The 26,831-nt window shown below is 39.6% G+C and overlaps 1 protein-coding gene across 1 annotated transcript; it reads right to left on the bottom strand.

Annotated features, from left to right (window-relative positions):
• Positions 1-97: 97 nt before the first annotated feature.
• LOC126106213 (thioredoxin, mitochondrial) lies at positions 98-25,678 on the bottom strand. The gene is made up of 3 exons (XM_049912444.1): positions 25,586-25,678; positions 10,860-11,042; positions 98-250 (listed from the first exon to the last, which is right to left on the bottom strand). The coding sequence occupies exons 1-3, from the start codon at positions 25,676-25,678 to the stop codon at positions 98-100; spliced, it is 429 nt and encodes a 142-aa protein (XP_049768401.1).
• Between the last annotated feature and the right edge of the window lie 1,153 nt (positions 25,679-26,831).

Raw genomic sequence — 26,831 nt, 5'->3', positions numbered from 1 at the left:
CACTACAGATCTGAGTAATGCTTACAAGAAGCCATATTATATGATTCCGAGAAGCATGACGTCCAAACTTCAAAGTGCCCTCGCATATCACAGGTGATCACTGCTTGCTGTCACTACCGTCAGATTCAGGCTTGGCTCCTCGGGATAATTCAGCAATCAGCTTGTCTATCATCTCACCGTCTACTAGTCCTATAAATTTGTCCACCACTATTCCATTTCTGATTGCAATTACTGCTGGTACAGCCTTCACCTGGAATGATCAAGTTTACAGTGATTACAACCACCACAAAAATTGAACCATCAAACTGGTAAATTACACAGTAACTGGTGAAAATGAGAAGACAGACAAAAGAATGATACACATCAAATGCAGTGCAAATGTCCTACACTGAGAAAGCGAGGGGAAAGGTGTGTCCTGTCCTTTTTGAAAGGCTAACTGTTAGCACTATTTATAAGACCAAAGAGCACCCAATAGAGTTGCAATTACACACAGAGTGAGCATTCGGATGCACAGAACAAATTTTTTTTCCGCGAATATACATTGACTTCTAAAGTCAGACTGCTACGGTGTGGCATACAGTTTGTCTGTTTAGTGCTCTTCAGATTTTGAATGGCACTATAAACAGATCTTGTTCGAAAGTACAATGCATTTTGTACACATCTTTCCTAGGTATCTAAAATATTTGCATTTGATTTCTAGTATTTACTTCTATTAAGCCCTTGAGTAGATCACCCAAGGGCATTTTGCCCGTTTTCAATGTCACAGCTCATATATAACTTTTATTGCTACAGGGTAACGAAGAATTGCAAATGCAATTTTTAGGTTTGTACTGCACTTGATCATACTGCCAAGTCTTTGTTTTAATAAATTATGCTGCAACAAAACTGCAGAATAGCTTCCCCGCCAAAACTAAAGTGTCCCTGGAACACACAGAATCTTTAGCTATGACATGCATCAACTTAACAATTTACTGCACTATGAAATATTTTTCTGTTTGGGGGTTGGGGCTGTTTGGGGAAGGAGACCAGACAGCGAGGTCATCCGTCTCATCGGATTAGGGAAGGACGGGGAAGGAAGTCAGCCGTGCCCTTTGAAAGGAACCATCCCGGCATTTGCCTGGAACTATTTAGGGCAGGGGCGGGCAGGAATTCTGCACGTGTGCGGTGCACATGCACGTGTGCAGTTAACAGGTGTTCTGCGTGCACACAGGGGCAAGCTGGCCACCCGCTTCTCACCCCTCCCCACCATACCGTCTCTCCGCTTCTTCCCCTGTAATGCGTTTTGTTTCCTGGCCTGCTTTATTAAATGAAGGAATAAGGTTAGTAGGAGTGTTTGAAAGTAATCATGGTTTGAAAGAGTACCTATTACCTACGATACGTTGTACTTAATTATCACAGGTGGAGTTTACAACATGTTTAATGTCTGGAACAAAATTTCTACATACAGACAAACGCAAACAGTTACGTAAATTTTCATTACTGATGTTTGCTCTTAACCGAGACTTATTAATTTTCATAACAGAAAAAAATCTCTCACAAAAATATGTCGAGCCCAACATTGACTATCTTCATGGCTTCACGATGGAGAAGAGGAAACTCTTGCTGTGGAAAGTCGTGATAAAGATCTATTACACGCCTTGCCAAAAGGAACTTGTCTCTCAGACGAGAATTACACTGTAGATCTATTAATTCCATTTGCAAACTGAGATGAATATCATCTACAGAAACCAGATTCTCTCGAGAACTATTCAAAACCTTGGGATAAGTAAGATATATCCCCAAATCGCTTGAGAAATACGTCTTTTATTGTACTAAGAACGGCAACATACTGAAATTTTTATTATAATGGCGTTCAATATTAAACTTCCGCTCACCAGCGAGAATACTGTCACATATTATACATTTCCAATTTTCACGTTTTTCCGCAGAGAACAAATGATTCTCCCATTCCTTTTTAAAAGATAGCAAATCTCCAATTCTCCGTTTCCTTGATTCACTTTGCATTTTCCAGTTATTGAAATACAACGTTCACTACATAGTGGTCGCTTCGCTTCAACGTCCGCAGCTTAACCTGGTACTACACTGCCGCAACCTGCAGGCTGTCGGCACTGTCCCGTTTGACGATTGCACGCGAGCAGCACACGTGCAGCGCTGTGTGCTCATGAGCCGCGTGCAACATTTGCCCGCCCCTGATTTAGGGAAATCACGGAAAACCTAAATCAGGATGGCCGGACGCAGGATTGAACCGTCGTCCTCCCGAATGCGAGTCCAGTGTCTAACCACTGCGCCACCTCGCTCGGTTTTTGTGTTTGTTACATTTAACTTTCCTTCCTTTTTTTGGAACCAAATTATGAACTATAACATTCCCCATGACATAGTTACTAGTATTGTGCTTTTGTATTATAACTAACAAGGAATTTGCCTGCATGTCATCACGGACTTCATCCAAATTATAGTATATGCAGGGCTCAGCCAGGAATGCAAGTTACAGGAGTAGGAGCTCCAGATGGCAAAGTATATAGAAGAAAATCACATGCTGCGTGAAGCATGAGCCTTTTATGTTGGTGTAGTTTTCAGGCAGCTGTCAACGCAGTGGAAATGTTATGGAACGAAAATTCAAGGGGCATTGGGACCGAATTGTTATGTGGAAACTTTTTTTTACTTTCAATTTTTGCATTACTTACACTGCAAATGAACCAAAATAAGTACTTATCAACGTTTTCATTACAGGCTATGAAAAGGAAAGGTAAAGGAAAATGTGAAACTGCAAATAGATTTCTCAGAAGTGATTGTAATGCGTACGCAGAAACTTCGTACTTAAAATTAGATACTTTTTTATTTTACAGGCAATGATTCACATACGTTTGAGTGATATTCATCACAAAAACAGGAGAAGAAGTAATTTTATCAGCATCTTACACTCGTTACTAAAATTGCCTTTCCACACCAACAAGGTTGTTTTAAAGTTTTTATCAAAAAAACAAACGGGTTTGCTTTCGTAAAAGGTTCTCTCTCATCACACAGTTTGGCAGCAAACCACACACAATACATCATTTCAGCAAATACTGGTGAGGATAGCTGCTGATGTACAATGGAATGTATTTTGGTGCAATCTTGTCCGAGGTCAAACAAAACTAATGGAATACAAAGTCCTGTACAATTTAATCACAATCTCTTTATGAAATGTTATTTGCAGAGTCCTCGTGGATGCTGTAGCTATACCCCAGGACACGTTACGAAGGGAGATAGTACTGGTGATTTCGAGAAAAAAAGAGACATCATATTCTTAACAGTTTCCAAGGAAACTAATGGAAACAATGGGGACAGGACAAATGCAGATGATAGAAAATGAAACATTGGGATCTAATGTTTAGTTTAATTGTGTGCATATCCCCACAAAAGATGTTTCAAAAGTCCACCATAAAGTGCAATCAATGCATTTTCTAGCTCTAGTAGACAGCTACTGCGTTGCTGATCTGAGTTCATTCATATAGTCCTTTAGTTGAGCACCCACGTGTAAAATACAAGGGAGAAGTTCCTCCTGTGTGTCCACTCTGCGATTTGGAGGCGCTCTAAAGCCAACCTCACAAAGAGTAATACCCAGGATACTTGACAGTGATGTACTGCATCACTGGCTGTACAGAATGTGCAGGACCCCTGTCATGCTAAAAGTGTGTATGACATTGTGTGTCCTCAAGTTTCTGGTAACATATTTTGAAGGAAATGGAGATACTGTACTTCATTAAGACAGTTATCCAAACTAGCTGGAATGACGAGTTGATCATCACTAATACTGCACCACACATTCACTGAGAAATGTCGCTGAAGATTTGTTTCCATTACTCGAGTTTGTGGGATACCGAGCTGTGCAGCAGTTCTTCTAAAGCTGGTAGTTGGGCTGTGTTATACCATTTCAAGAACGTTCTCAACTTCACTAATATCGTGTCGGATGGAATGTTCTGATACACCACATACACTGGGAAGCATACTAGAACGTTCATGAATTCTGTCAAACACCCTGCCAGATATCCTGCTATTTGGAATCGATTGCTGGGAAATCGTTGTTTGTTTTCTTGAACAGCAGCTTTTGAATTCCCACTGCAACGACCACAGACAAAGATCACTGTCATCATACTCTGCATACGTGAAGACCTGCGGCATTTCACTAAACTGGTCTGTACTGTTTCGACTGTACGTATAACAACACTGTAGAACATTGGTGCAATGACTGTAGTACCAGGATGTGAAGTAAACAACGTGCACACTTGCAGGACTCATCAACCCATCAAGCACAGGTAAAGTGCACATTGAAATGGTCAGTTAAGATAACACTATGTAGCCTAATGTCAGCTCAGTTATATTAGCATGTGAATGCTGGTGAAGGGCATGTGACTGACACCTGTGATTTTCAAACAGCTGTATTCGAATACGGTTAAGAAAAGGGCATATTTTAATTTGAAGCTTTTTGTTCAGAATCACCCTTCAAAGCACATACTCTATAGTTCCTCCGGACTCACCCTGTATATTATCTGCAAGTGAAAACTGTTCAAAATGTGTATACATTCAATACACTGACTGGTAATACAGTCTCTCACTACTGAATTGGTCTAGTCCTTCACTCATAAAAATATGGCCATACACTCACTTACCGTATTTACTCGAATCTAAGCCGCACTCGAATCTAAGCCGCACCTGAAAAATGAGACTCGAAATAAAGGAAAAAAAATTTTCCCGAATCTAAGCCGCACCTGAAATTTGAGACTCGAAATTCAAGGGGAGAGAAAAGTTTTAGGCCGCGCCTCCAAATCGAAACAAAGTTGGTCCATTGTAATATGAGACACAATTTAGGTCGAATGAATGACGATACAGCTACAGTAGTTTGGTTCGAGTCGTAAGCTTAGCAGTTAAGCTTTACCACGTAGCCATTGCTATGCGTCAGGCGCTCTGTCCGTATTTATACGGGTAACCTTCCTTTTTCACGTGCTTCGTCTGGTTTGAATCGATTGCTTATTTTGCTTTGATCTGATAAGTGCCGTTTTCTTTGTTATAGGTGTTTGCGTCACTCTTAAGCTGAAAATGCATTACTGCACTGTGTCATGCATTGTTTGTCGCATTCTGATCGTGCGTGTTTATGGTCTGTCGCCGCTCGCGGCATGGCTTGCTTTTGTGCGCGCTACCGCCGCGTACAATTAAAAAAAAAAAAAGAGGAATCGTCTCATTAGCGAAACAATGGCAAGAGACTGCTATTTGTTGTTACTTACACTGCTGCTTTCTCTGATAATGATCAACAAGAATCAAATAATAGACTGCGTATGATGGAACATGTTCTGAATGAGAGTTAGGCGAAAATTTTTCTCCGTTTGAAAATCTTCGCGGCCGCTTCTTTATTACATCAAATTCTGCACAGAAATTAGAGTCATCTTAGATTTAAAAATCTAGTCACTTGCCGTGCTTCATTTCTGACTGTATCACTATTAGGCATAAGAATAATACGAATATAAACATGACACGATACGTATATTCTTCCGCGTTTGCTGTTGTCTCACTCTAGTTTCGTAATTCATTAGGCAGACCGGATTGAAATGAGATAGCAGCAAACACGAAAGAATACATGGCAAAATGTTTATATTCGTATTATTCTTATGGTGAAGAGAATACTGTATGTGATTCAAATTTCGTCAGGTTCCTATTAGCAACCATCTCTTCTCACAGATAGGAAAAAATTCAGAACGTAGAGTTGGCCATATTGACAAACATCCCAAACAGTCTTGCCAGTCAGATTTTCGTAGTACACTGAAATTGTGCTACATTCGAAGATGAAGAATACGGAATTTGTATTTACTTCGTTGGATAATGGTCGAAACTCGCGGCGGAGAAAAAAAGCCCGTCTTCCACTTTTTTTTTTAATTTATTTACTGACGCAGAGGTTTTGGCGCCAGTATTTATCTTTGTGCCTACAAATCATGCCTGCGTAGCGCTACATATATTCGACGGCAGAAGTTAGTTGTGGCGGCACCTACCAACATTTTTCAGAACTTCTGCTCACTTTGCACTCGATTCTAAGCCGCAGGCGGTTTTTTGGATTACGAAAACCGGAAAAAAAGTGCGGCTTAGATTCGAGTAAATACGGTAACTACAAAATCCAAAAGGATACAAGAATTAAATTCTATAAAATTATACTGATACTATTACCACTGTATGGGAGGGCTAGTTGGATAAATAAAAAGAAATATGTCACAAAAATACAAGCAGCTGAGGTAAGAATTTTTAGAGGAGTAAAGAGAGCACAAGAAGAAATTTAATAAAGAATGAAGATGTTTAAATGTAGAATGAAGGCTTTCACAACCGGGTGACATGGCTGTTGATATACTTTCCGGGATGTGAGGTCGGAGAAATCCTCCCCGTAGAGTCTTCTGATTGTAGAATGAAGGCTTTCACGACCGAGTGACATGGCTGTTGATATACTTTCCGGGATGTGAGATCGGCAAGACTCAGCGGAGCAGCGCCTCTGAGGAAGTTCAGCGCATTCCTGGACGAAACATAAGGAGCAGAAAAGTTCTTGGACCACGACCTTACATCCCGGAAAGTATATCAACAGCCATGTTTCAAATGCGTTGAACGGACACATTATTAATGAGGAAATATAACTGAATACAGAGAGAGATAGAACAGGATGCCAATAGAATAAAGGCTGAAAGACTAAACAAGAAAATCCTGAATGGCAATGAGAAACAAAGGGCACACACAGGTCGAACGAGGAAACAATGAACATAAATTTCATAAAGACTCAACAGGCAAATTTCAAATGACTGTGTACAATAACAATGACAAAGTATGAAAGTACTTTCAATATGCATCCACAGCATTACTCATTATGTTTCATCGTGTCGTGATAACTGTGAAGGACGTAAAGAAGATTATTTCTTATGGGCTTATTCTCCTGCAATTTCTGTAGACAGCTGATAAAAATTAAGTCAACATTCACCTTTTAAAACCCACACTCTTTCACATCAAATTCCCAATCAAACACATGGACATAAGTTGGCAAAACAACAAAACTTAATGGAATTTTAGCAGTTCAGAACGAGTTAAGTTTTGCGAAAGTGATTTTTTTCCACATCCCATAGTATTCAAATTGGTACCCATAAAATGTCAAAGGTGTTTTCCTAACATCAAAACTGCTTACTCATGATCACAAACGGCAGTGGAGAAAGGTTACCTTCAAAAAGTTAATCAAAAAGAAGCTCCAAACCTAAGAGTTAACAAGACAGGTTCAATAATTTCAGTTTGATCAGTGCTGAAAGTGATACTTTACAAGAAGCGTAGGTGAAAATAAATTAAACAATAAAATTATTTAAAACTTTCATTTTAAGGCAGATTATTTCAGAAAGTAGGCTATTGTGTTTGAATTGAATACGGTAAAATTTGTTTTGCTGATGCATATTGTTCCTTATCTTGCATTAGCCTAAGAAAATGTTTGCTTATAATTACAATACTTTACTATTAAAATTAAAATGCAGATATACATTTTTTATTCTTTTTAAAAAATATAGTTGTTCACAGCAATGTTAATAAATTGTGTTGAATGCTCTAATGATTTCAATTTTTTAATGTCATGAACTCATTAAACCAAACATCATTACGCAATTGACCCTTTCAGACCCTCTGGCTGCAATTCTGTACATTAACTTTTACTGCGTCTTAATTCTAACAGAAGTATTTTTCCCAATGGAAACATGAGTTATACATTTGAGAATGTTCAACATTTTCATCATGTGGAAGTGCTGCCAACTGTTGGGCATCACAATGAAAATATCAGCTAGTCAATGTAGCACAGCACAGCAACTTGTGACCACCAGAATACACATATATAGTTCACTGCATAATTGAATATTGTTATTGTTATTTTGCTTAATAATTGTTGAATGATCATTTTACTATTTATTACAATAGAAAATATTTCATAACTAGTTACTTTAGTCCATAAAATGAAATCAAATGTACAAAGCATATTTGAAAATGAGTACATATATTTTTGTATAAATCTTGCATCTAAAATCATTAAAAAAACACCTACAAGCACTATCACACAAATAAAAATTTTTCTTCGTCCAGAAAAAATTCAGGCCTGAAAGGGTTAAACGATAAACCTCATATGCAGCATTACTGGATTTTAATTCAAAACTTGCTCTAAAATGCTACTTTGTGTGTTTGTTGTCACGTTTTCTCCAGTAGGGCACACATCATAGATTCAGATTAAGAATCTACAAATCCTAAAAATGGCCCTCCACAACTGCAACAATCATTCACCATCAATGCCACTAATAAAAAAACGTTTAAAAACAGAGAACAGACAAACTTTAGTATTATTATATAAGTTAATATTACACTTGTAATATTAATGTTTCAATCTTAAAAAGGGCACTACAGAGTGGCTCTCTCCAATTTTCTTTGTGCTTAATAAGATTTGAAGATCAGAATACTGACATCAGTTTCCTACAGCAGCATAACTCTATTTTCAAGAAAACTCAAAAAATTGCCTCTGAAGATTAAAAGATTTCTGATTACTGTTACATATGAAACATTTGTACATTATCAACACATTTGTTAGTATCTTAGCAGATAGTGTAATCAATAATCATGTAAAAGACAGATTGCTACTCACAATAAAGATAACATGTAGAGTTGTGGGCAGGCACAACAAACAGACTGTTATACACTGAGCTTTTGGCTAAAGCCTTCTTCAGAAAAGAAAGGAGAACAACACAACACACACACACACACACACACACACACACACACACACACACACACACACACACACACACACAAATAAATAAATAAATAAAAATAAAAAGCAAGCTCACACACCTCACGCAAACATGACCACTATTCCCAGCTGCTCCGACCACACAAATTGGTGCGTTTTGAAAGCAGCAATCCCGAGTGAGGCCAGGAAGGGTGAGTGATGGGGTAGCAGTGTATGGATGGAGGGAGTAAAGAGTGGTGTCTGGCCGAGCATGCATGAAATATTCTCTACTATGCCATGCACAGCGTCAGGACGCTGTGGGGGGAGGGGCGAATGAGGAGTTGGAAAGGAGATGAGCAGAGGGGAAATGACTGGTGGGTACATTGGAAGAGAGCAGTGTACAACAAGAGTGAGGGGACATGGATTGGGAGAGGGTGATAGGATATTGGCGGCAGAGCTGCTGGTGGGAGGAGAGTGTGGGACATTAGGTTGTCATAAGCTGAGACCAGGATCATTTCTGGAGCAGAGAATGTGTCATAAGGATAGCTACCATTTACACGGTTCAGAAAAGATGGTGGTGGAGGGAAGGATCCAGATGGCTCAGGTAGTGAAGCAGCCATTGAAATCAAGTGTGTTATATTCAGCTGCTTGTTGTGCCACAGGATGGTCTACTTTGCTCTTGGCCAGTTTGGTAGTGGCCGTTCATCCTGGTGGACAGATGGTTGATAATCACACCAATATGAAAAGCTGTGCAATGACTGAGCTGACCTGATAAATGACATGGCTGCTTTACAGGTGGCCCAGCCTCTGATGGTGTAGTACAAACCTGTGATAGGACTGGAATAGGAAGTGCTAGGTGGGTGGATTGGGCAGGTTTTGTGCGTGGGTCTTCCAAAGGGATATGATCCTTCTAGCAAGGGGGTGGGATTTAGAGTGGCATAAGGATGGACTAAGAGGATATGGAGATTGGGTGGGTGACGGGACACCACTCCAGGAGAGGTTGGAAGTATCCTGGGTAGGATATCACTCATTTCAGGGCATGATGATAGGTAATCAAAGCCCTGGAAAAGGGTGTGGTTCAGTTGTTCCAGTCTGGGATGGTACTTGGTGATGAAGGGGACACTCCTTAATAGCTTATTCATGGGGGTTGCGAGAGGACTGCAATGTTTGGGGGGATATGGTAGAGGAGATCTGTCTGTGGAGTAGGTCTGGACGAGTGCATGTCTGTGAAAGCCTTTGTGAGTTCTTGTCACTACCATCACTAGCTGTATGGGAGGGGCTTCTTGGTGTGGAGGTGATGGCAGCTATCAAAATATTGGTAGGTTGAATGTGGGCAGATGGGTGGATGGGGCCACCAAAGAGGAGGAGGTTAATGTCCGGTATCACTGGGTTGAGAAGGACTAGGTGTTTCAGGCTGCTCCGCTGCTGTCACCCCTCCACTGAACTCAAACGGAACAATATGTTGAAAATGTTTCGATGTTTTCATTGGCACTCCATTTCCTAGTGTCCACAACTCCACTCACTATCTCCAAATGACAAAATGACAATACCTAAAACTAAAATAGCAACAGTGACCTGCAAATTAAAAATGACAATCGATAAATAAACCCACAGCAACTGGAATACTGACATCCAAAACAAAAATTCTATGCACTACAGTTTTTCTCAGATAGTACTTCATTACAGTTAACTGCATCATCTGTAAAAAGTTTGAGGTTGCTATTAATATTGTCTGTTAGCTCATTAATATACAATTTAAACAGTAAAAGGTCAACACACTTTCCTGAAGCACACCAGAAATTAATTATATATATATGTTGACTCCCCATATGAGATGAAATGCTAAGTCCCCCCACCAAGAAATCCTCAATCAAGTCACAAATTTTGTTTGATACTGCATATGAGTACACTTACATTACTGAGCATGTTGTGGTACTGAGGTTAATACCTTATAGCTAACATATACAGCTTTATGAAATTATTGAATGATTTGTAATCACTCATTCAATAATTTGTAATAGCTCTGTATTTCACTATAATGGATGAATCAAGAAGTTTGTGGGAATAGTGATATGTGAATCCACAAAATCTCACCGGACGAGGTGCTTACCTCAAAAGTGTGCACAAGATCTACATTGTTTTCGACATCAACAACTGCAAGCACTATGTCCTCGAGGGGTTCAACCAGTTCCTTGAGGCGTGGTGAGAGTATCTTGCACGGCTCACACCATTCTGCGTGAAAGTTTACGATGACTGGCAGGTCACTGTGCATCACTTTGTTTAGGAATTCTTCCTGAAATAACCAAATGAAAACAGTGGAATGAAGCTATAGCATTTCACTTTTGTTACAATCTGATCATGAATGAACAAGTGTACATTTAAACTTTTCACTAAGACAACTTATTCAAAATTGGTAGTTGGCTGGGGAAATGTCTCCATCAAGCCATGTAAACAATAAGTGAAAACTTTATTCGGGCTACTTCCCAATCCATTCTCTCAAGGAGCACACAAAGGATGACCGGTTATCGGCCTCTGAACATACTGTAATTAATCTAGTCCTGTCTTGTCTTTTTGATCCCAATGGGTCATAGTACTGGGTGGTTATAATTAAACCAACGGTGTTCCGAGCGCTGTATTGGAGGGTAAAGACATCACAGAATACTGGAACATCACAGGTGTGTTCATTAATCAGTTTGCTTGCACAGTATGCTGAAAAAATTATTGGTTTCACTTTCTACCATCACGTGAAATATGGCACTGTACAGTCAGAATGTTAAATGTTTCCAGGTTTGATGTCAGTACACTTTCTGTCTCTCGGCTTGTTTTGATGTCTTTTCTGAAGTGACTGTTGATGTAGAGGGTTAAGACGTTTGACATTTTCCGTACGAAACACGATGGCTATTGCGAAGCACAACAGTGCACTGCCGGTCAAGTTGTTTTATCAGAATGACAGCAATAGCAGCTACGTATTGCAGGAATATCACTGACGTAAACAGCTGTGAAGAGGCCCTGTGTCAATAAATGGGCTACACAATATTATCAGGAGATCTGGAGCAATAGGTGAATTATTTGGTGCAGCAGGGAGAGGAAGCCAGCCCATTCCCGTGGCAGTTTCTGATGAAGTTGCTGCGGCTATGGCCAACTACTGAGCGCATACTTCAGATTTTGCAGCCAGTGCTCCAGCTGTGTCACGGGTGGCCAACCAATCAAAAAGTTTTGTGGTGATTTTTACACTGGTATCTCTACAAGATACAGAATGTACACCAAATGAAGCCCTAAGACAGGCTACAATGCCGTGACTTTGCCCGCATGCACGGAAATGGATGATGTGTGGCCAGAGCACATTCTTTGGATGGGCAAGGCACATTTTACTCTGTCTGGTGTTGTGAATGCACAAAACTGATACATAAGGGATTATACTCCATCACGTGTGCAGGAGCATCCACTGTACTCAGCTTATGTGACTGTGCGGTGTGGTTTCACAAGCTCCTTTACTCTCGATCCATTTTTATTAGAAGAGTTTTCTTGTGGCTATTAGGTGAACACTGACATCTACACATTATGAGAACCTCATTGTGCAACATGTCATTCTAGGTTTGCTACATGTCACTTTAGCTTTGCAAGAATACAACTGTGTTACACCACTATTTTTGGCTGGGGCAGCACCATGTCTCACTTGCCGGGTGAACTATTCGCTTTACAAAACCTTCAGTAATGAATCAATCGTATCTTGGCAATTTCAAACTGTGTGGCCTCCAGATCCCCTGATCCAAATCCACTTGACTTCCAGTTGGGGGATATCTGAAAGATCGTGTCTATCACGGACATAACCGAACTCGTCCCGATCTGAAGGACAGCATACGAAGACATATTGCTCTGAATACACTGGGTATGTTTTGAGCAGCTACTGAACATGCTGCATTACGGACGGAGTGGGTTGCTGAGTTGGGAGACCATACTGAACACATGTTCTAATTTGTGACTGTATCCTAATAAACATGCAAGAACCACCATTATCAAGTGTTTGATCATTTCTCCTCTTTTTCTACAACCACCCAACATTCTGACTGCTTACACTGCCATATTTTCACCTGGTGGCAGAAAATGGAACTATCATTTTCTTCAGCATACTTCACAATCACATCTATTAATGAACATGCCCACCACGTTTCAGCATCCTGCAATGTATACAGCCTGCACTGCAGCACTTGGAACACCGTCATGCCTAGATTCCTCTGTTAAAGCTGGTTCTTCAAACTTTGTAAGTAGATTTTTACTGGCTAGTTTGGGCCTCTCAGCCAGTTCTGGTTATCCTACATCTCTGTTGGTCTCTACCACAGATTAAAAAAAAATCTGATTGTTTGTGCTGTACCATTCAATATCCTTTGTTAGTCCTATTTGGTAAAGGTCCCACATATTTCAGCAATATTCCACGATATATTTTATAGCGTTTTGTAAACAGTGTCCTTGCATGCTACCAATGAACCAACACCTGTCATTAGTTTCACCTACAACAAGGCTATGTGATCACCCCATTTTAGATCCCTACAGTTCCAATTGTGACTCACTGATATTGTAGTCATAAGATACTACATTTCTTTGTTTTGTGACGTCTGCAATTCTACATTTGTGAACATTTAAAGCAAGTTACCAATCTCTGCACCACTTTGATATATTGTCGAGGTCTGAAGTAATATTTGTGCATCATTTTTACATAGTGCTCTAATAACTGCATCCTCTGCAAAAAGCCTGAGGCCACTTTTAAAAATGTCTACAAGGTCATTAATATGGTATAAAGTGAACAGCTAGGGTCAGCAACACACTTCCCTGGAGCACACCTGAAGTCACTTCTAATTTTGCTCACAACTCTCCATGTTGTATCCTCTCCATCAAGAAATCCTCTATCTAGTCACAAATTATGCTCGATATCACATATGATCGTAATTTTGATAATAAACACAGCTACTGTACAGACAGAGTCAAATACTTTTCAAAAATTGAAAAATACTGAACCACCTGAGTGTTTTGAACTGTGTTTTTCAGGATGTCGTGTGAGAAAACTGACAAAAAATCATGATACAAAATTGAAGCTTACTTTATTTCTCTACATTTTACCTCTGTTATTTAAGCATTTACAATATTTTTCCATATGCTTTCCAATTCTCATGTGATAGGCAACTGCTGCCGGTTCATTATGTCACTAGATTACTGCATTCTTCAGTTCAGTATCACTTCCAAAATGTTTTCCAGCAAGGAACTCTTTGGGCTTCACAAAAAAGATGAAAACTGCTATAAGCTAGGATTGAGTTTTCACTTTTCTGGGGGGGTTATTATGGATGATGCCACTTGAGAGACTGCTGACAGATCTCTGGCATGGTGTGAGGTGCGCACTTCTCATCAGTAACAGTTTGATCAAGAAAACAAAATCTACATGTATCTGCATGGTACATCTTCAAAAATTTTTGTGCTGGAGCAATTCTCTAGGTTCTGTTGGTTACTCAATCACTGGGAAACTCACTCTACTCAAATTTTGCTGTAACTAAGATGTTCAGACACATTTCCAAGAAGCAAAGAATGAGGAATATTTGAGAACCATTTAGGGTTACATGTTTGCCTTGCAAGGTGTTGTCCTTTATTTAGTTTTTCAAATCACCTGTAATGAGTGATAGGAGCCCAGACCAAGTGTTGTTCATCCATTTCTAACATTTTGTATAACTTTTGCAAATTTCTTTCACCCACTGCTCCTGTCACTAAACTACCTTTAACTGTTGATAAATTTTAGGTTCCAATTTCTGATCATTAAAAAACTGATAAAAAACCTGCGATCTCATAGCTGGCAGTGCTTTTTATCATACAGTTCTTTTTAAACAATTACAGAATGCGCAATAACCACATTCTGACTCATAGCTTATCGACCATTTCAATCTTGTCAATTGCTTGACACCTCAACTATAAGTTCGTAGTTACTTTTGCTCCTTCCATCATTCAAATTAGAATTACTATAAATAAAGCACCTTTACAGAGCTTTGTACAAAGGAAAACAGCTGCTAATATCCAAAAATATGAACCTTGGGGCCAGAAAAAGATTAATTAAAGATATGTTTGAAGAACAGCTCAGTAAGGATATGAAACGCAGACAATGGCAAAGACAGAATGAAACAATTAGGCCTAGAAGCTTTTGAAATGCGATGTTACATGAGACTGCTGAAGATCAGATGGATTGATCGAGTTAACTATGATCACTGGGATTAGTCAATGAGAAGAATCTTCTAACATATAAAAATGAAAATTTGCTTGTTCATTTTTCCTCTATGGGTGCCTATACCATTCTTTCAATTACCATGAAACTTAGGCGAGTTGCTGTGCTCATGCATGAGAAGGTTCCTGTTGGGATAAGAACCCCCTACCACCCATAAAGGTGGGGTTGGAAAAGGGGTTATCTAGAAGCTTAACTGAGAAATGTCTGGAAAATTATCAGTCAAATTTTGTATATACATAACTTATTACTGGAACAAAGATATTGTGGCAGTAATATACCCCAACCAGTCCGAAGGGTTCAAGGACAGTAACAAATCAGAAAGTCTCTGTAACATCTGAAGGAATTTCTACCAAAATTGGCACACACATTTACATACATGCTCCACAAACCACCATATGGTGCATGGCGGAGGGGAACTTTTCCACTACAAGCCATTCACTTCCCCATTCCACTTGCAAATGTAACATGGGAAAAAACAGCTGTTTATATACCTCCGTAAAAGCCCTAAATTCTCTTATCTTGTCGCACCTTTGTGGTCCTTACACAAAAGTATGTTGGTAGCAGTACAATCTTGCTGCAGTCAGCTGCAAATGCTAGTTCTATAAATTTTCTCAATAGCGTTTTGCAAAAAGATCCTTGTCTGCCCTTCAGGTATTCACATTTGTGATCACAAAGCATCTCTCTAACTCCCCCATGTTGACTGAATCAACTGATACAAATCTATAGCTGGATCAGAATCACAAAGTAATTTATGTCTAGCTGTTTAAAAGGCTGCTACCAGAGCAATAACCAATCAGAGGATACTCTTAGTCGCATCTAATTTACCATTCCCATTGTCAAATCACTCATCTACTGCAGGTAGCAGTTACCAGTCAATTGCAGACAACACTTGTGACCAGTGCATAGTTGCAAACCACTTTCATTTTGTGCTCTCTTTCTCTGTGTAGCACTTTTATTTTGTGGTGAACCTTGATATGGAAGTGTGCAGAAAAGTGTGATTGTTAAACGGAAAGTTCAGTGACCTACTCACCTCGTGTTTTATGTCACCAGACACTCGAATTTGTGTGTCATGCAAATATTTCAAGAAGGAAAGACAAAATGGAGCAAAGCTACTGTTTCTAATGACGGTAGAAAGAAAAGCAGACTCTTTGAAGATACATAAACACACTGTCATGAAAGTTTGTATGGAAAAGTACTGTTTGGAACTAGAAGGAACTGGTTCACCCAAGTTACAGACACCTACACTTTGTGAGGCAGAAATACTCAGTGGCAACATGAATTCTTTGTCAACAGTTGACAGAGCTCTCTGTTTCAGGTACAAAAAATAGTGGAGACAAAATTATAATGGAGAGAAGTGGTGCCATGCAGTGGCACTGTTGATTTCCAAAAGACTTTGTTAAGATACTATTCAAAGACGTTGTGTGGCTCGCTTGGTCCATAAGAAACCTCATCTCACTACTAAGGGAAACCCCTCTGCACAAGTATGACATACTATGAGCACACAACAGTGAATGGTAAGTACTTAAGCATTTTATTATTATCTTAATATTGTTACTTATTGTATTCACACACAGGATTCAGATCCATCTGCGCACAAATTTCACACTGAATACACCAACTAAATATAAATCATTCTGGAATAAAATTTTCGCTCTGCAGCGGAGTGAGTGCTGATATGAAACTTCCTGGAATGTTAAAAACTTGTGTAACTCTGAGACTCGGACTCAGGACCTTTGTTGTTCACAGGCAAGTGCTCTACAACTAAGCTACCCAAGTGTGGCCAACGATCTGTCCTCACAGCTTTACTTCTGCAGGTACCTCATCTTCTACCTTCCAAACTTCACAGAATCTCTCCTGTGTAACTTGCAAGACAAATACTCCTGGAAGAAAGAATGCTGGGGAGACATGATTTAGCCATAGGCTGGGTTATGTTTCCAGAACGAAATTTCCACTCTGGAAATTACATAAATTGATCTATGTTTATGTTGCAGTAAAGAGATGGTGAGAAACACACATATCTATAACATGGATATGTGCCATCTGAACTGTGTTACTGGTTTTATCTTGAGGATCAAAGATATCATCTGTAAAAGCAGTAACATTTGCATCCATTTACATATGAAAGACTCACAAACATAACAGTGCATGAATAATTACCTTGATTTGTATCTGTCAGCTACAAACACCAGACCCATTGTATGTCATAAACATCCATGTTGTTGTACAACATTTAGAATACCACTCAACTTATTTCAAAGTCAAGCTACTGAATGGTAGGTCCTTATTTTTTTTTTCCTATGACAGAAAGTACCAGATTCTCTTTCTAAGTATGCACTTGTGCACTTACTGTTCATCGATTTCGGGGAAGGGAACCAAACAACGAGGTCATCGGACCCATAGAATTAGGGAAGGATGAGGAAGGAAGTCAGGCGTGCCCTTTCAAAGGAACCATTCCAGCATTTGCCTGAAACAATTTAGGGAAATCATGGAAAACCTAAATCAGGATGACTGGATGCAGGTCTGAACCGTCGTCGTCCTGAATGTGAGTTCATTGTGCTAACCACTGCGCCACATAGCTCATTCTAAATATGCATTATCACATCCTGTAATTGTGCAATGTGGAGGGGTCTATTACTTGTTTTAACACTAGGTGGAAGCATATATACGGATGTGAAGATCATTTCATTTCATCTCATTGCATCACACAAAACAAGGCTTTCTGAAAAACTTAAAGTTGAGCCAACTTTGAGGTACAGGTGCCAGAGCTTAACTATAAAATTCAAGTTGTGAATAAGCATGTAGAAGAACTGTGGCTCAACTTTTAAAAAATTTAGTTTACCAAGTACTGAATAATTATGTACCCCTAGAAAAGTTTATGGTGGAGAGGACTCTCTTTGGTATACAGGCATTGTAAAGAAATTTCTAAAGGAACAGCAATTAATGAAGAATAATTGTAAACAAAGCATATGGCAACAGGTAGAGAGTGTGGAATGAAAAGTGTTTGACTGTCAAAGAGGGTAGCACGTGAAGATTTCGACAACTACAATAGCATAAGCTTCCCTCAAAAAATCCAGAGATATATCATCTGATATAAAAACTGTCACTTGTACCGTAATCAGTGTCCATGAACTAATTTATGACACAGGAACTGAAACTGAGGCTAGAAAAGCAAAAACAGAAATGCTGAACTCCATTTTCAAGTGTTCATTTGCAAAGGAAGCTGTGGAGGTTCTTCTCCAGTTTACTTCTCGCACCTCTATAAAGGTGAATGATAGAGATATTAGTGTCGGCAACAATGAGAAACTGCTAAAATTAAACAACTGTCCAGGGCCCAATGAAATCCCTGTTTTATTCTATTCAGAATTTGCACTGAGTCTGCCCCTCTTTTAACTGTAATGCACCACAGATCCCTTGCAGGCAGGGGGGAAGAAAAAGGTCACACTTGTCTAGAACATGCGAAGCAGAAATGATCCCCAAACTAAAGAGGTATCTGGAACATAATGACCTCCTCCTGCATGCCAACCAGTGTAGATTCAGTCATGTGACTCCCAACTTGAGCTTCCCTCCCATGTAGAGTTTAATTTCTAAAATTTTTGGTGCTGGAACACACCTCTTCCACCAAACAACCCTCTCCCCCCCACCCCATCCCGCTCCTCCAGCCACAAAAACCACAAGTTTCAATTTTAAAAAACTTATGATAGAAGTTACAATGAGAAATCATTTTTTTACAAAATATTCAGTTTTTAAAACATAATTTCTTATAACAAAACAATAAAACCAAGAGATTTAACCTAAACACCCAGATGCATCATATTGGTCACCCACTGCCATGTTGACTGGTACCAGAGCAGCGACAAGAAACAGTTATGCTGCGATTTAACGCACATGTACTATTTTAAATGTCCGGTGGCTTGTTCCAGCGAGTTAAAAAAAAAACGGTCAATGGGAGGTACCAGAATGCTGTTTGGTGTTTTTTGCCTGAAATTAAGCCCTGCTCCTGTGACATCCTGAAAGCAATCATGTGGATACAAATTTTAGAGATTAGATTCCGTTTTCATTCTATACACCCAAAAATGAGATTATTCTCATAGGTGTGGAATAAGTCAGAAAGTAAAACATAAAACATTTGAATATAACACTCACTATCCTGATAATTTGTCAGGAGTTTGTCAAAATATGTCAATACACTACAGTAAACTGGAACTGCTAATATTTACAGAATTAATATATAGTCAGAATGAAACATAGTTATGTACTTTTAATACATTCAGCATACACAAAATACCTGGTCTTGAATGTTGTGATCAAGTGCTGTCAAAACTGAAACTTACCTGATACTAGGTGATTAATGGAAAATCTCATATAAAGATGAGAAACAAATACTAACAAAGAGATAGAGGGGCTGGCCAGTACTTACCTCAGCTCAGTACAGCCGATAGATACACATAAAACAGAACCGAAAATTTACATTCCTAGCTTTCGGAACAAATGTTCCTTCATCAGGGAGGAGAGAGGGGAAAGAAAGGGAAGAAGGGAAAGGAGATTCAGTTACTCACAACCCAGGCTATGCAGTAACAGGGAAAGGAAAATAGGGAGGGTAGCAAGGATGGAGGCATGGTTGTCAGAGGGAAGCCAAAGATATTCTACTGTTAGTACTGTGCCAGCTTCAAACCAAAGAGGATGCATACAGAAGTAAAGAGGTATATAGTATAAAGATAAACACAACTATGTAGGATGAAAAGATGCGTGAATGGCTAAAGAGGAAAGGGAAAGAGGAGAAGACTGAAGAGTAAATGGGAGTGAGGTTGTTTAACGTAGGTTCAGTCCAGGGGGATGGCGGGATGAAAGGATGTGTTGGAGTGCAAGTTCCCATCTCCGCAGTTCAGAGGGACTGGTGTTGGGTGGGAGAAGCCAAATGGCACATACGGTGTAGCAGGTTCCTAGGTCCCTAGAATTATGCTGGAGGGCATGCTCCGCTACTGGGTATTGGGCATCTCCTAGGCGGACAGTTCGTCTGTGTCCGTTCATGCGCTCAGCCAGTTTAGTTGTTGTCATGCCGATGTAAAAGGCTGTGCAGTGCAGGCATGTCAGTTGATAAATGACATGTGTAGTTTCACACGTGTCCCTGCCTTGAATTGTGTATGTTTTACCAGTAGCGGGGCTGGAGTAGGTGGTTGTGGGGGGATGCATGGGGCAGGTTTTGCAGCGGGGTCGGTTACAGGGGTAGGAACCGCTGGGTAGAGAAGGTAGTCTGGGAATATTGTAGGGTTTAACAAGGATGTTACGGAGGTTAGGGGGGCAACGAAAGGCAACTCTGGGTGGTGTGGGGAGAATTTTGTCAAGGGATGATCTCATTTCAGGGGTTGACTTGAGAAAGTCATATCCCTGGCGGAGTAATTTGTTGATGTTTTCGAGGCCAGGATAATATTGGGTGACAAGGGGGATGCTTCTGTGTGGTCTGGGGGTAGGAACATTGTTGTTGGACGGAGAGGAATGTATTGCTCGGGAGATCTGTTTGTGGACAAGGTCTGCAGGATAGTTGCGGGAGAGGAAAGCACTGGTCAGGTTATTGGTGTAATTGTTGAGGGATTCATCACTGGAGCAGATGCGTTTGCCACGAATACCTAGGCTGTAGGGAAGGGAGCGTTTGATGTGGAATGGATGGCAGCTATCGAAGCGAAGGTACTGTTGTTTGTTTGTGGGTTTGATATGGACAGAGGTGTGGATGTGAGCTTCAACAAGATGAAGGTCAACATCCAGGAAGGTGGCTTGGGTTTTGGAGAAGGACCAGGTGAAATTCAGATTCGAAAAGGAGTTGAGGTTATGGAGGAAATTAAGGAGTGTTTCTTCACCATGAGTCCAGACCACAAAGATGTCATCTATAAACCTATACCAGGCCAGGGGAAGCAGCTGTTGGGTCTTCAGGAAAGCCTCCTCCATGCGGCCCATGAAGAGGTTGGCATAGGACGGAGCCATCCTGGTTCCCATGGCCGTTCCCCTGATTTGTTTGTAGGTCTGGCCTTCAAAAGTGAAGTAGTTATGGGTATATCTTGGCTTCCCTCTGACAACCATGCCTCCATCCTTGCTACCCTCCTTTCCCTGTTACTGCATAGCCTGGGTTGTGAGTAACTGAATTTCCTTTCCCTTCTTCCCTTTCTTTCCCCTCTCTCCTCCCTGATGAAGGAACATTTGTTCCGAAAGCTAGGAATGTAAATTTTCGGTTCTGTTTTATGTGTATCTATCGGCTGTACTGAGCTGAGGTAAGTACTGGCCAGCCCCTCTATCTCTTTGTTAGTATTTACTTACCTGATACTTTGACTTAAGCTTGTCTAACAGTCCCTGTTAAGATATTCATCTATAGAGCAGAAGGAATTGCCTATCAAAATGTCTTTTAAACTCTGTTTAAATTGTGCTTTATCTGAAAATAAGTTTTTAATGGTTGCTGGCAATTTACTGGAAATGTGCGTTCCTGAATACTGGACTCCTTTTTGAACAAAGGTAAGTGATTGTCTTTATTCATAGTATTGATGATGCTTAGTATTGAGCTATTGGTTGGAAATAGACACACATTAATTTCAACAAATTTCATTAAGAAATAAATATACTGAGAAGCAGTGGTTAGAATACCAAGTTCGTTGAACAGGTTTCTACATGACATTCTTGAATTTACACCACAAACGCTTACATGCTTTTGCACACTACAAGCTTTTGCTCAGTTTGACGAGTTATCCCACAATATGATCCCATATGACATAGTAAAATGAAAGTGAGCAAGCTATGGAAGTTTTTTTTATATATTTATATCTCCTACATCTGACATTGTTCTAAGTGCAAATAGAGACTTGTTTAGGCGTTTCAGCAATTCTGCGGTATGCCCTTCCTAACCGAATTTATTATCGTGTTGTAATCCCATAAATTTAACACCATCAACCTCTTCGATATGCATGTCTTCATATGCTATACACATGGTGGAAGGAAATCTCTTACAAGTTTTGAGCTGAATGTAGTGGGTCTTTTCAAAGTTTACTGACAGTGAATTAACTTTAAACTACTTATTCAGTGAAAATTTGATTAGCAGTCATTTTTAAATCTATACTTGATTGCTATTTATTCCAATGTCTGTACCATCTGAAAACAAAACAAACTTCGCATCTGGCAATGTAACAGATGAGAGGTCATTAACACACGCAAAAAAAAAAAAAACAGCTACGGACCCAACACCACATGTAATTAATTCCCAAGACTGATTGCTTACTCCTCAGGTATTTCACAGAGGCACTCTTTGTTTCCTGTTAGTTAGTTAAGATTTGAACCATTTCACAGCACTGCCAGTGACACCACAATATCCTAAATTACTTAAGAGAATGCTGTGACTCACAAAAAGGACTTTGACAGATCACAGAAAATGCCAGTAACCTCTAATTTGTTATTTAATGAATTAAATACACTCAGACTGTATGCATAAATAGCCTTCTCTATACCAGAATCCTTAAGGACAGGTGTAGGGTAAAACTGCAAAAAAACTTCCATTTTTTTAATTGTGTAATTTATTAGATTGATTCTTTAAGAATAATACCGAAAAGTTTCGAATTCTGGCTAGAAATATGTTTTAAAAAAGTGTGTTTGGACATCTGCACATGTGATGCCCTCTCTTTCTATGCTGTGATCCGTATCTTTTCTATGCTAGAAGTTTTTTGTGCATTAATTTTTTCCTATTGAGATGCAGGCCATGCTTAGTGAAATCTCGCCTACCAATAGCATCAATAGGAACCAAACCTATGTCTAACCCAGCAGCCACCTGGCACAGCCACTTACAGAGCTGTCCACAGCTGGGGCTGATCATACTGCACAAAAACTCGCACCAATCCGACATTTGTATGGTTTGTTGCAGAGGCTGTTTTTACCAGGTCACTTTCAATATTGTAGCCCTGATCCCTATCATCAATACTGTTTCCTGCTGCACCCACTGTCACAACATGATCCTGCTGTGTAAACCCTTTGCACAAAGACCACTCTCAACCACCATCAGTGCCAACATGGCCTGGTCTACAGCTGTCAAGAGGTCGCCACTGCTCCACAGTATTCACTATTGTCACTAGAAAGCTAACAAAGATGAAAGAAGTGGTTCTGTAAATGACCAAGTCAACTAAGTAATGAAGCTACGAGACGATTGGAGGGGGCGAAGGGGGGGGGGGGGGGATTTTAAGCTATGTATGTATATCTGGGTAGTACGAGCAAACAAGTCACCTTCATTATACCAAAATAACACAGCAAATCCTTTACAAAAATGCTTACAATTATAAAAAGTACACACAGCTTTTTGCTCAAAAATTCTATTAATAACATTTAAAATATTTGTGTTCGGCTACATATGTTCAACTGCATGTTTAAATACATGTTATTATGAAAGGTAATATAATAGTACTGATTAATGTGAATGGCTGATCACTTCATAAAAAAATGGAAGAGGCAGTCACGTTAAATATTAATATTACCCCAAATAGCTGAGGGAGGATGTCGAACCCAACAAAATATTTAAACTTTACTAACCTTTGTGTTGTTCTCCAATATAATTTTATTAGTAAATAAAACACATATAGTTCAAGTATTGACCATACACTTTTACTTGGTATGGGAGCAAAGGATGATGGGATCAGATCTTGATAAGATTTCAAAGCGATGCAAAGATTGGCAGCTTGGCTTATATGTTCAGTAATGTAAAATTATGCACTTCACAAAATGAAAGAACATAGTATCCTAAGAACTATAATAGCAATGAGTCACTGTTGGCACTGACTAACTCATACAAATACTTGGGTCTAACACACTGTAGGGATATGAAACGGAATGATCACATAGGCTCAGTCATGGGTAAAGCAGACGGTAGACTTCGGTTTACTGGTAGAATTCTGGAGAAGAGCAATCAGGCTACAATACTGCTCAAGTGTGTGGGACCCATATCAAATAAGACTGACAGTGGATACTGAATGTATACAGGAAAGGGGAGCACGAATGGTAACAGGTTTGTTTAATACATGGGAGAGTGTCACAGAGGTACTGAAGGAACTGAACTGGAAGAAAGTAGACATTAACTATCCCGAGAAAGTCTGTTAACACAGATTTAAGAACTGGCTTTAAATAATGTCTCTAGGAATATACTACAATCACCTACGTATAGCTCGCACAGGATTCATGAGAATAGGATTAGGATAATTACTGTACGCACAGAGGCATTCGAACAATCATTCTTCCTATGCACCATATGTAAATGGACACTGTCACATAGTTATGGCTGGCAAAGAGTGTAAACATTCCGGAGTAGTACGAGATCAGCTGACTTCCACTGATCACAGAGAGGCTGAGTAAATGTGAGAGATAAGTATGATGTACAGGCTACAAAGGGTTGTATCACACTGCATACTAGTGGCTCCTCTTTTTTTTTTAAATATGTAGCTGTGTGTCATGGTGTAATGCACTACTTTGAGTCTAGTCAGGAATATTTAATTCCATCTTCGGATAAAAGTTACATAGACAACTCCATTGCAATTTTCACAGTTTACATACAACGTATGTAAAAAAAATGCCTTGTCAGAGACTTGCCCATTATCTAATATGGGTTTCTTACATTTATCTTGCAGTTTTGGTTTCTGTGATGAAAAGTGTGTTAAATATGGTATGAATGTAAACATTAGTCTAAGCCACAGGTCAATCTGCTATCACAATTTTTATTTGTCATTCACATTCACAACCAAATTATCATCTTACAACCAAATCTAGACCTTGAGACATCCTACAGATTGGTTTGTCGCTACAACCAAGATTTCAGGAAAGGGGGGGGGGGGGGGGGGGTCCAAAATCACATTCTAGCCTATCTCTGTGGCATACATCATGGTCAAATGGTAACACTTAATGGTTCAAATGGCTCTGAGCACTATGGGACTTAACATCTATGGTCATCAGTCCCCTAGAATTTAGAACTACTTAAACCTAACTAACCTAAGGACATCATACAACACCCAGCCATCACGAGGCAGAGAAAATCCCTGACCCCGCCGGGAATCGAACCCGGGAACCCGGGCGTGGGAAGCGAGAACGCTACCGCATAACACTTAATGTTCACTGCCAGTTGTTCATTAGTAGCAACAACTCTTCCTCCAGTTGACTTGTCTTGGCAGTGAGATATGAGCTTATAAAGAGATAGGATCATCTTGCACTGCCATATCCATGTTTTCTGTGTCTGATACAGTATGCTTAGAATGGGCTTCTAAACTTTTATTTCTTTAGTCAGTCTCTGTATTGTGTGTCCCTTGGTTTTAGGTTTAGAATTACTATTCTTTTCCTGACCAAAATTTTGCTTTCTGCTTTTAATGCTAATGAAGAAATTTTAGGATGGTCCGAAAGCTCAAGAACTGAATATTTTTAAATATGTATGTCCACTTCAACCTTGCTCTACTTGTTTCCATTTCTGACAGCTATTAACTACCTACTTTTTCCTCTGTGATGGATATTATTGCTACAATGAACATTAAATTTGACTAGATCTATCTAGATAACATGCGACACACACATCTTCTCACCTGATTTTTAACTATAAGGGCCTTGGCAGAGGCAGGAGTACGTGAAAATGCTCGTGCCAATGGCCTCCAAGTAGGTCTCAGTATGGCCAACATGGTAGAAACTGCTCAGTTGGTCTGAAGGAAAACACAAACACGACACACAGGTTCAGCACCGCTGAAGTGGCTTCGCCATTCGAAGTCTTGTCACATAAGCCATAGTAAGCATAGCAATGCTACAGCAGGATGAGGCACCAAGTAGTACCATGACGGCGACACGTCTCACAAAATATTCATCGTACACCTGAAACAGAATAAATATCTATGATTTTGTGAAAAATGAAAAGTTGTGCATCATCTGAAATGTCTGTGTTCTCAAGGTGGTTTATGGACTGCAGTGGAAACTGAGTGAATGTTGTAGTTGTGGCCTTCAGTCCAGAGGCTGGTTTGATGCTACTCTATCCTGTGCAAGCTTCTTCATCTCCCAGTACCTACTGCAACCTACATCCTTCTGAATCTGTTTAGTGTATTCATCTCTTGGTCACCCTCTACGATTTTTACCCTCCACACTGCCCTCCAATACTAAATTGGTGACGCCTTAATGCCTCAGAATATGCCCTACCAACTGATCCCTTCTAGTCAAGTTGTGCTACAAAGTTCTCTTCTCTCCAATTCTATTCAATACCACCTCATTAGTTATGTGATCTACCCATCTAATCTTCAGCATTCTTCTGTATCACTAAATTTCGAAAGCTTCTATTCTTGTCTTGTCTAAACTATTTATTGTCCACGTTTCACTTCCATACATGGCTACAATCCATACAAATACCTTCAGAAACGACTTCTTGACACATAGCTAAATCTATACTCAATGTTAACAAATTTCTTCTCTTCAGAAACACTTTCCTTGCCATTGCTAGTCTACATTTTATATCCTCTCTACTTCAGCCATCAGCAGTTATTTTGCTCCCCAAATAGCAAAACTCGTTCACTACTTTAAGTGTCTCATTTTCTAATCTAATTCCCGCAGCATCACCCGATTTAATTCAACTACATTCCATTATTCTCATTTTACTTCTGTTGATGTTCATCTTACATCCTCCTTTCAAGAGACAGTCCATTCCATTCAGCTGCTCTCCCAGGTCTTTTGCTGTCTCTGACTGAATTACAATGTCATCAGCGAACCTCGAAGTTTTTATTTCTTCTCCATGGATTTTAATACCTACTCCAAATTTTTCTTTTGTTTCCTTTACTGCTTGCTCAATATACA

Source organism: Schistocerca cancellata, chromosome 10, assembly GCF_023864275.1.
Source record: "Schistocerca cancellata isolate TAMUIC-IGC-003103 chromosome 10, iqSchCanc2.1, whole genome shotgun sequence".
In the NCBI taxonomy this organism is placed as follows: domain Eukaryota; kingdom Metazoa; phylum Arthropoda; class Insecta; order Orthoptera; family Acrididae; genus Schistocerca; species Schistocerca cancellata.
The sequence above is the reverse complement of the archived record's forward strand: the minus strand, read 5'-3'. Positions and strand labels throughout refer to the sequence as shown.